Source organism: Phallusia mammillata, chromosome 5 (assembly GCF_965637545.1).
Source record: "Phallusia mammillata chromosome 5, kaPhaMamm4.hap1.1, whole genome shotgun sequence".
In the NCBI taxonomy this organism is placed as follows: Eukaryota; Metazoa; Chordata; class Ascidiacea; order Phlebobranchia; family Ascidiidae; genus Phallusia; species Phallusia mammillata.
This window is the reverse complement of record NC_137256.1, coordinates 20,562,261-20,573,878: the sequence shown is the minus strand read 5'-3', so window position 1 is coordinate 20,573,878 and position 11,618 is coordinate 20,562,261. Positions and strand designations below refer to the sequence as shown.

General features: G+C 33.1%; 1 protein-coding gene across 2 annotated transcripts; it reads left to right on the top strand.

Annotated features, from left to right (window-relative positions):
- Positions 1 to 635: 635 nt before the first annotated feature.
- On the top strand, positions 636 to 11,462 carry LOC145230387 (receptor expression-enhancing protein 1-like). 2 transcript variants are annotated; one of them, XM_080095808.1, is made up of 10 exons: positions 636 to 777; positions 1,193 to 1,232; positions 1,723 to 1,795; positions 2,188 to 2,264; positions 3,133 to 3,253; positions 3,484 to 3,697; positions 4,181 to 4,348; positions 4,859 to 4,975; positions 6,866 to 6,951; positions 8,461 to 11,462. In XM_080095808.1, the coding sequence occupies exons 2-10, from the start codon at positions 1,201 to 1,203 to the stop codon at positions 8,551 to 8,553; spliced, it is 981 nt and encodes a 326-aa protein (XP_079951934.1). In that variant the 5' UTR covers positions 636 to 777; positions 1,193 to 1,200; the 3' UTR covers positions 8,554 to 11,462. The 2 variants fall into 2 exon arrangements, with proteins under 2 accessions (XP_079951934.1, XP_079951935.1); XM_080095809.1 differs by lacking the exon at positions 6,866 to 6,951 and having other exon boundaries at positions 8,461 to 8,544.
- Positions 11,463 to 11,618: the final 156 nt, after the last annotated feature.

The window sequence follows — 11,618 nt, the reverse complement described above, 5'->3', positions numbered from 1 at the left end:
CATGCTTTAATGTTAGATACAGTTGTTTCATAATACTCATTTCTGTTGACGCAGTAAAATTATTTGCCCATATTTGTTTGTAACGCAAATAACTGTACCCAGTAGCACGCACGTTAAGGTACAAAATCTACAAGCAAAATAATTTTGAAACTGACATGAATCAAAAACAAGGCGTGCAGAAACAATATCGGTAAAAATACAAAAATCAAATTTCACAAAAACGCTGGGAATTTTTAATGCAATGACGCACCAGAACAAGAATGATTTCTTAAAAATGTCGTAACTTTTATTTATCGCAAACTTTTTGTTTATGGAATGTTATGTTACGCTTGACTGCGTTTCGAGAATCAAGCTCGGAGCCCGAGGCCAGAATAAAATTCAAAAAGGGCGAAGAAAGGCGATAGTTGTCCATTGTTTCCGCTCGTAAAGTGAAAAGAATGACACTTCGTCATTGATTGCGACACATGACCGAAGATTTTATTACGATTACGAGCTCTGTGACGTATCTCTTCCTAAACAGTTATTGATTTCTCGTCGAAAGCCGCTTAATGAATTTGGAATTTGTGTTTTATTTATTGATTTAAGAATAAAAGATTTGCAGAGTAGACCAGTCAGAGTTTTGCATTGGAATTGAATTTCAAGTTCTATATGCGATTTTTCAGAATCACAAAATTTGAATATGTTGGAAAATGTTTTTTTAATTTGACTTGAATGTGTCAAAGACATAGGATTGGATATTGGAATAAAGTTCAAGTTATTTATTCCTTTTTCACATAGGTATGGGAAATTTGTTTTTATTTTGACTTTTTGTTGGCAGCGTAGTTTGCTTTGTGTTTATTGTTGCATCTGTTCTTATGATAACTAATGTGTGAACTGTGAAGTGTAGTAAGTTTTTGAAACAGTAAGCACTATACACCTACAAATTTTAATATGAATGCTTTTACACTATCATAGGTCTTTCCTGGAGTTATTAACATATACTCTTTGGCTGTATTTAGAGTAGACATGCAAAGGCAATCAATGCTAAAAAAACACAGAATAGATCAATTAGTATGATAAGTATTTTGCTACATTTGTGTTCAGGAAAAATGGAGATATGTCCCTCTGGTCACTGATAATGCAACCCTATATATACTTGAAATGTCCAAGAGCAAGTAACCACTGTGATTCAAAAAATGTTTTGCTTTTTAAGGTGCAAGGATGGGAGGAGCTGTAGTGTCAAGACTAGCGATGTAAGTTTTTTCTTATACTATCTCTTACTTGCATAAATAGTATTTTCCTGTACAAGAGTTGACACATGCATAAGTATGCTGCTAAAAGAACTTGTTGCTTTGTGGTTTTGTATGTCGTAATGCAGTCAATAATGAAATTGCATTTACACAATTAGATCCTGTTTTGTCGGCAATAGCAACTATTATTGGTGTGGTCAAAAGGTGCTTTAAGCCAAGTTTGAGATTACATCACTTATAGTTGCAAGACATTTTCACTCATGGTCAGTATTAAGTGGCAAAAATTAAAACCTACCCCAAGGCTAACCTTACTCCAGTTAAGAAAAGATTTGGTTCATATTCTTAACCACTTGAGACTATACTTTACTTTCTGGCTCAAGTGCTTAGTCTCTGTTTAGAAGGCTTGTTAATAAAAACTCATGTCATAATTTCAACTTTATAACCCTTTGAAAATAGTAACTGCAACATTTTTGTGTGTTTTTATTGTTTGCAGAGTTGGAGGGGGTCTGTTGTATCCTGCCTATTCATCTTACAAAGCAGTAAAAACTACCAATGTTAGGCAATATGTAAGTGGTTCAAGTTTGAATTTCATCAATCTTGCAGTGACAGTAAATAGACAAGAAAGCAAAAAATTTTTAAGTGTAGAAAAAGCTTAAACATAAAATTCCAACACTGTGTTGACAAACTGGCTTATGAAATTGCAGTTTTATGATTGCCTGGTTTAAAAACCTACATGGGAGTTAAGGCATTGGAATTTTTTTTCATTTGATTTGCACTGTTCAATAAAGCTAAATGTGTTAATAAGAAACATGATGAAAGCCTTGTTGTCAACCTTACAATTTTGTACAAAAAGGTTAAACGGCAGTTTTCAAATTCCCCAATTTAAAATCCTGGTATGTGAATGTTTACGCACAAAAATATTAGTATAATTGGCTTTTATGTTTGTGTACATTCACAGGTACGATGGATCATGTATTGGGTGGTCTTTGCTCTTTTTACTTCAGTTGAAACTTTTGCAGACATTTTTGTAGCGTGGTAAGTTTTGTCCTAATCCAATTCAATTCTCCAACAAACATTTGTCTAGAAATTCCGCAAACTAAGTGTAAATGGAAACATATATTTTTCTCAAATATCGTTTTTGAACTTGTTTAAATCTTTTCATAACAAAATATGCCAAAATAACAAATGTATAGACTGGTGTATTACAATCTGCAAAAACCTGCAACCACTTGCATGGTGTGTGCCTTCATATGACGCAGAAAGGGTATTGTTAAGTATGATGTCATCTTCTGTTGCAAACTGTCATAGTTTGTTAACACACAGTCATAACTTCTGTAGTAGGAAACAGCTGTTGTGTTGACTGAAATACCAATCTGGCACCTTGGGCTTATTAAAAGGCTGTACAGGAACACTGATAAACACAATAAAATTAATCCTATACAAAAACACAATGTTCCGTTGAAGAAGTTATCTAAACTCTATAGATAACATATGTATATATAATATATATATATATGTATTTAAACTAAACTGTATGTGAAGAAAATAATATATATGCTACAGTGGTTCCTAACCTTTTTCGGCGATTTTCTCTCTTAACAATTTGAAACATTTTCATTTACTCCCTAATATACAACTTAGTAGATGCTAGTCATGCTACACCATACAAAGATTATTTCAAATAGGCTGATTTATAAACTTCACAGGTATTCACAGAGCTAAAGTGTCTATTTACAAACCACATAAAAAAATTGAAAATTAAATTCCGGCGCTTACGATTTGAAATTCCTCCTATTGTTCTCTTCCAATGAAAGTAATGGCTTTTGCTTCATGGTTAAAGAGTGGTTAAAATAATGTGTAAACTTTTTTATTGTTGATCTAAAAGTTTGTCATTGTTTTGCAGGTTGCCTTTTTATTATGAAGCCAAGTTCATGTTTGTTTTCTGGCTCGCGTCACCATACACAAAGGGTTCAACATATTTGTACAGAAAGTTTATTCACCCTAATCTGTCGAAAAAAGAACAGGTGACACATTTAATGATGTTGGCTGTAAACATGTCATTTTCAAGGTCATTTTGTGAAAAAAATGGTTATATTTGCAAATAAGCAACACACCTCCTTAAGAAGAATTCTTTTCATTTCTGATTATGAACACAATTTAATCTACAATGGTATTTTTTTGTTTTTTCTTATCAAGGCTATATTGAAGAAACCCTTTGTGTAACAAATTTTTACAATAGAATTTGTATCTGCAGGACATTGATTTGTTTCTTGAAAATGCAAAAGACAAAGGCTATGAAGCAATGGTAAATGTCGGCTCTCGGGGATTTAACTTAGCAGCAAATGCAGTCGTCACGGCAGCTGTCAAGGGTCAAGCTGTGGTCACCGACAAGCTGCGAAGTTACAGCACATTGGACTTAACCCAACTCCCAGAAACAGCTGAAATTCATCGACAAACTGGGTCACCAAGTATGTTTGTGAAAAAGGGTTATGCTACTATTATATCTACTTCAAATTACCCACACTATAATTATGTTGTTTGATGTTAATTTTAGAAACAATCTTTTAATAGGCCACTATTAGCAAATTGCTTTAATGTTAATTGCAAATTAGAAAAATAATTTACCTTATAATGTAACTGCAACTAGTATGAAACCACGACACTTAAAAAACTATTAACAATTTGTACAATGTTGTTCAATTTTATCGTATTTTGAATGCACAACATTAACTAAATATTTGTTGTGACTCAGTGTATCCAAATATGGCCCTATGTTACTCAAAAACATAAATGCCTTTAAACAAACACTATATTTTTTGCATATCCTTCAAGCAGTACGTCCTGTTTTATACTGCCATCTATCTATACTTTTGTTTTGAAAAAGCTTTGTCATTATTACGTAAAATGCCGTTTGTCATTAAAAATGATTAAACATATTCACTTATTTCTAGTTGGCAACCCTGCCCTTGTTCGTGAATTGAACCAACGATCGTCCAATCCAGTTGTTGCACTTGATACTGAAACGTACCATGATGGTGGATCTGGAGAACCTCGACTAACCAATCAATTTAAAGCTTACTCTATGATGAATCTCAGCAGTTCAAACCTCGATGAATCTGGTAAAACCATTTTAAACTTGTGCCTTATTTAGGCCTACTGTTAGTCCGAGTTTTTGTTATGGCAAGTTTCCAAGCCTTCACAAAAAAACCTTCACAAAAAGATCAATGAAAGTCCTTTGCATTTTTGATGTAAGAGTTTTGGCCAAACTCAATATCAGTGTTTCTCAACCATATTACCCTTACTTACCCCATGAAAGTTTCCTAAGAAACCAATACCCCCCAAAAATGTACCATCTTCCCATGTATGGACAACTAATTGTATTGTATCACAGATACTTCTAATCATAAATCAAATTCAAGAATTGTGCGTTACTATAGCCTTGCTTTGTATAGTGCTCTTGCACAGCTTATCTAAGTTGTTAAGGCAAAACCCTGAGGAATGAACCCCTTTAGAAATGCTGCCTAGATAATAACAGAATAGTTTGTATCAGTAAGTGAAGCACCGCTGCATTAAAGGGTCATATGCTGTTTTCATTCTGTTTTGTAACTGATGACTTGTTTTTTTTTCAGGTGCTATGTTAGAGACTGTCCCTGATGATTATGACATGGAAAATGAATTTTCAACTGCGCCTCCTACTCATACATCAGACGACATGCAAATTACGAGAAGAACAAACTATGCAGAAGGTAGCAGTTAAGATTAATATCTTGTTGCTTTACACCAGTATTCCCAACATATTTAAAAGTTGAGGAGAGAATTACTTCAATTTTTACTGTGGTTTGTAAATACACACTTAAGCTCTCACAAAATGACCTGTGAAGTTGATAAAAGACCAGTTTTTAAATAATCTTTGTATGGTTTAGCATCTACTATGTGGTATATTAGGGAGGAATGAAAATGTTTTAAATTTTTAAGATAGGAATTCATAAAAAAATGCATTACATAAAAGTGATTTTGAAGACGTTTTACTCTATACACATGTATTACCTCCAGCCTAATTGACGTCTAGGCAGCAATTTACCTTTCACATGGGCTCAGACTCTGTGTTGTAAACACCATAACTTGTGGTTGCCATTACTGTGCTTGCAGACAATAAGATTCCATTAATGACTTCCCTTTTTACATCGCATCGCCACTTAAGGCTACGTTAAATCAATGATTGATTGCAACTAAAAGTTTTGGCCAAGGTTTTTGATTGTGTAGTTAACATTACTTTGCTTGTACTTAAACACATTGGGTAGCTCAATGCATAAATTTAAAATGCCCAATAACAAACTGAAAAAAATCATCTTTCCTTTACAATAGGAGGTTTTAATTTCATACTATCAAAATTTTAGCATCAGCATTTTGAATTAAACAAATCCTTGAGTACAGGGGTGTGCAACCTTTGTCACTGTGGGGCCAAATACAATTACCATGATTAGATCGCGGGCCGCACCTTTATATAACACAAAGTAATTTTACTTCGTTGCATACTGAATATGTGACTACAAATAAAATTCGTATTTTATTCTAGCCACATATTGTCAGGTTGCTGAAGAAAAGCATAGGGCGCATTAATCTGCTCAAAAATATTCAATAACTGGACTCGTTTAGCAGTACATTTGAAATCCATGTGCTTCCGCGGGGCCGCACAGCCTTTAATCAACGGGCCGCAGTTTGCACACCCCTGCTTTATTGTATTGCTCATAATAACTGGTGATATTCGGTTTTGACCCGTACCTTTTGAAGCGGGTTCGGTGCATCACTAACAAAAACATAAGAGGCTTATTCGTATGAGAAATACTTAAAACTTAATTTGGAAATCCTATTTTAATTTCATTGGGCCAAATTAATATTGCCATTGTATTCTGTTTTTAAAAGTCATTGTTTGCCTTTGTTATTGTGCATTGATTGTCCCACTTGCCAATCCACCATCCAATTAATATATTATATATTGCTTAAAATTCACAGTTTGCAATCAAATTTTTTACCATACCAACTCTACAACGGCTAAACTCTTCACTACTTTAATGTAGGGTTGCATTTCATACAGTAGTGCGATATGACTTGCCCAAACAAAAAAAATATTTTGATTTGTGTATATTACTCACTTAAAATGTAAATAAAATTCAAAGTTATTTGCTAAGCACAGATCTAATTGGACTGTACTAAAATTTAATCGACCTTTTTTAACAATTCTAATTGATTTGATGCATATTTTTGGGTGCTTTGTTTTTCTTTGTTTGTATTTTTACTTTCGTAGAGTAGAACTAAAAATTTGAATGTTAAATTACTGCATACAAATGCTTTTGGACATGAACATTATTTTTGTTGCATAAGCATCCATTATCTTAATATCCTGGTTAATTTTGAGTATGAGCTTGGCAAACTTAATGTAGCCATTTTTCATAAATTTTACTAAAATAAATCCAGCAAATAAAAATAGAAAACATTTGCATAGTTATTTTATTGGTTACAAATTCAAAAAAATAATAATTTCGTTTTGATTATTGGTGTAATATGGTATAATTGTGATGCAGCATTAATCATTTTTGAAATGGTTTTCTTAATTTTTGCTTGATTCTTCTGTTCAGAGGCTGTTCCACAGCCCAACTTTTCACGTGAACGATATTTAACGATGCCACGCAAGAAAAAAGGCCATAAAAGTAAAACGAAGCATGTAAGTTTAACAATACTTCAGTTGTTTGCTTGAAAGACATTTATTTGTAAATAAATGTTAATTTTTTTTTCTGTTTCGGTAAAGTGTCATTGATTTATTTTTTGTTTCAAAAATGTTAACTTTTTTTCAGCATTTATTAGAAAATGTTGAGAAAGAAAAAATGTTTTAGAAAGTTTTTTTCTGCAATTAGGAAAATGCTATGTTGAAGTATGTTTTAAATTTTGTGTGGTATAAATTGATTAACAATGTGATTTTTATACAGCATCTTGAACCAGAAGTAGACTTTGTTTAATGGGGTAAAAAAAAACTGTTTGTGTTTAGTTATAATGTGGTGTGCTGTAAGCAATGTAGTGTATGTGGAAAAAAATCAACTAAAATTGGTTCCTGCAAATCTTTTACTGTTAAACAAAAAATTTGCACTGATGCAATCAGCTTTAATTGCAGCCATGGTTAAGCAGATGGTCTTGGTAGAGAAATTCCTCGTTAATTAGTTACCTCTGTTCTATATATCTTTAGCAGTGTACAGGTTCGATATATATAACATTATAGTATTTGAGCTGTTTTTCTTTCTATGTTTGTTTTTAGTTTGTTTTTGTCAAGGTTTAGTTGTTTTTCTGTCTGTACCACTATGTCTTAGTTAGTTTAACTGTAACATTTTAGCAAAATTCCTATCCAAGGACAGCATTTTTTAACAAACAGAAACATTGAAAAACTTAATGAAAATGTTAAAAAATAAAAACAGTATGAAGATAAAAAAAAACTGTTATGAGGAGTTGCTTGTAGGCAAAACCTTGTAGGAATGTAAGTCCATAAATTTCACTGTCTTAGGACAGCACCACAGAAATCCTGTACAGTCGGCTAATGGAATTTTTCACCTACAAGCTTTGTTAGACTGGGGATGAGATTAGGGCTTGTCATGGCAAATTTCTTAATACTGATATCACTAAATAAACTTAAATGTAAAAAGATAACCTAAGGCATGTAAATATTTCCTTGTTACCCAAAATGTAAACATCGTTAACAAACCAAAAAAAATTCCAAGAAGCCGAAACCAAAGCAATTGTTTACATTACATAAATAGGCCAGTGTAAATTAAAAAGAAACATGTGGTTAAGAAGTTCCAATATATTTACCAAAGGCTTGGCCCAGTGTAACCAAATATGTTGCCTTTCCCATGCCTTGAAATTGCTAACCTAAGCATTGGCCTTAATGTGACAAATCCCCAACTGTAAATGCTTTAGAATAGGTTACCTATTAGTGTTGACAAAACAATGTCAAAAAACGAATTTTCTTCTGAAATTGTTTTGTTTTGAAACTAGAATTTTATTCAGTGGCCTTGATGTGACAAATCTTCAAACTTAAATGCTTTTTATGTAGGCTAACTATTACTATGAACCGTAACAACGTTAGAAACTTTTTTTTCTGAATATCTATTGTTTCAATACTAGAAGTTTTCTTTTACTTGCCATTAAAATAAGCTTGAATTCATTTTTATTTTCCCAATCTTAGCTTCCTCCTTTGCCAGCTGACCAGCAGACAGAGCCACGTAGATCGAAACGAAAATCAAAAACTCGTCCAAATTATGATGAAGAATCTGAGTGAAGCTACTCTTCTTTGACATTGTCCTATTCAAGTGTTTTCGTATCAACTGTCGCCTTACATATTTCTACAAACTGAAAATTGCGGAACATTTATGACAAACTCTTCAGTCATCAGTCAAAGAAAATTGGAAGCATATTTTTTTCTGTAATTGCGATAAATGGTCATTTTTGTATTAGCATGATTTTTAACTGTGGTATGTTCGAGATAAACTATATTATATGATCCTGTCGGGCATTTCAGTTTCAAATTCAGGAACTGTAATATATTTTTGAGTGGTTCTCAACCTTATACTGATTGTGTACCACCTGACGACATATTTTATCACCGCATACCACCAAAACCCTGTTTCAATGGGTAGTCCAAAAGCTAGTAAGCCTAATCTTTTTGACTAGGCCAGTATATTTTTGCCACCAGCAATGTGAGCAATTGCAGAAGAATGTTCAACACACAGATTTCGCCAAAAACCAGGGCTGATCCGTTGGGTTGCAATCTACGACCTGACTTAAATAAGTATGTCGGAAGGCTACTTGGGTACCACCTGCAAAGCTATGTGGTACCACTAGTGGTGCGCATACCGCCGGTTGAGAACCACTGATCTATGTGATACTAATATCACTTCAACATGTTGGTTGAGTTCTACAAAAAAATCCACTCCCCTTAGGGCTTAGTTAGAAAATGCAACATGATGCAGCATTACAGGATAGTGTTTGGAAAGTGTTAAAAAAACTGTACACGCTATGTTTTCTTTTCCTCACAAAACACCCTCTATGTCTTTTTGAAACAACTCTTCAGACTTTTGTTTTTACATCTTAATTAATGCAAAAGTGTGGCTATGGTCTGTACATGGGCGCTTATTTCATATTCTTCGTGCAAAATGCATTTGTCGCAATTTTGCTGGCTGTATGTCAGATTTCTCTAACACAGTGTTTCCCAACCTACAAATAATATTTGTTTGATTTTCCAAACTGGCGGAGTGAAAGCTTTCCTGATTTGCAGACCAAAATATTAAGAACATGTCCTTGGGTGGCGAGAAACCACAAAACAAAATTTTGGGAACTATTTGGGTCGCATCCAAAATGGTTGGGAACCACTTCTCTAGAATCAATCTTTCCTTGTTTTTTGAATAGAAATAGCTCCTATAGGCATTAAATAGTAGGTGGTGGATGTTAGCGGTGTTTATCACTATAAACAAAGTAAAATGTTTAAACTACAACACTGTCATCAATGATTTTGTAATTTAAATGACTGGATTAGCACTGTCTTAATGTGTATGTTGACCCTGCTATTGGTTTAAGTGAAATTAACTTGATAAAGTGAAATGTTGCAATTTATTTAACAAGTACATGTATGTTTTTGTGAATATCGGCATAGGTAATTGCTGTTACATTTTCACAATACCGCACATTATTTGAAAACTCTTAAAGCCAGGATATCATTATAAATACTGAAGTCTGGTTCTGTGGTTAGTTCTGGAAACTGGATTGTGGTTTGAAGAATTAGGTGGCAACGGAAAGAAGTGTCTTAATTTAAAGCATTTCAATCAAAATTGAACACAAGCCATTTTAACACAGCCTGCAATTGCCCATTTGCTGAAAATATTTTTACTATTGTAATACCACTAAACAACATAGGTTGAAATTTAAGCTGTTTTCTGTATTTTGTGTTTCTTAACACTTGAATACTTTGAATCTTGTGAACAAACCCATTTTTGTGCATTGTTTTATGGTTATTGTATGTAAAAAAGTTTTTGTTTTCTATTGCCAATGCAAGCGCTAGTTGCAGAGTGTATTTAGTAAATTTGCTTTTTTTGTTTATGCTTTACTGTCTGTTCGCAGAAGCATTTTTGTATGGCTTACATTTTTCAAGTTTATTAAAACTATTGCCTTTGAAGAAACCATATTATTCACAAGATCGCACATCACTGTTGCAATTTGATTGAAACAAGCTGAAAAGCATTGTTAATCACTCAATTATGTTTGGACCCCGATTTTTTTGTATGTTGTACATTGTTTTCTTAACCATTGTAGGACTTTACCTAAGCTAAACACCAACACTTAGTTTAAATGAAACAACCATATTTGCAATAGTATTGTGCAAAAAGATATTTTTAAATTTTGCAAATTGGTTGCTTAAAAAAATTAACTCAAAAATTTTATTTGAAATTTATATCAGTCCATATTTGTTGAGAAACAATGGAATAGTATGACATTTATTTTCTGTAACTTTTACATATGAATGTGGATTATATTATTTTAACTGTACTGATTCACTTTTGTACATTATCTGAACTGGCACATTTACTGAACGCACAACTTTATGAGTAAATTTCTGATTATTGCGACCTCAAGTTTGATCAGTCATTCCAAACTGAAAATTCCATGATTTAAGGTTTTGCATGGTACGTACAATTTTCCTTATTACTTAAATGCTTTATGTATGCTGTACGATGTTTAGGATGCATATGTGAATTGGTGGTGAAGACATTTTTTCTTGAATCTGTTTCAAAGATTGTTGGGCTTATACCAAACAATGGAGAGAATCATTTGGACAAGTTTCCCCGTTATAAGCAAATTGAGTTTTCTGGCTTAGTAAACCTCAACATAGTCCAACTGTTTTTTTGAACTCCTTCAGAACCTAGTGTTTGGTCTGTATTGTAAAGTGTCGAAAAAACATTGACTTACAAAAAACTGAATCAATGCAAGACTTACCAAAGTTTCAAACGAACTCGGGACTGTTTGCTGTGGATGTGATTGACCACACCATTGTGGAAATGTAATGTCACTGAAAATGGTCTGAGCAAGATTTGTTTGTAGATGGTCACTGTGTGGGTACAAATTGCTTTTTGCACATAAACTGCTATTGTGGTGGCTTTAATTGCTGATATTTGATAATAAAATATTGCAAAATGATTAATGATTGTACATTGCAGTTTTTCGGCTATTCGAGTTAATCTAGAATCCCATTTAATTGCACACTTAAATCCAAAGTTTAGGTGTATCCTGTAGCTTGCCCAGTCCAATTGCACTCAGAATTAATTTTACAGATATATAAAGGGTATCAAACCC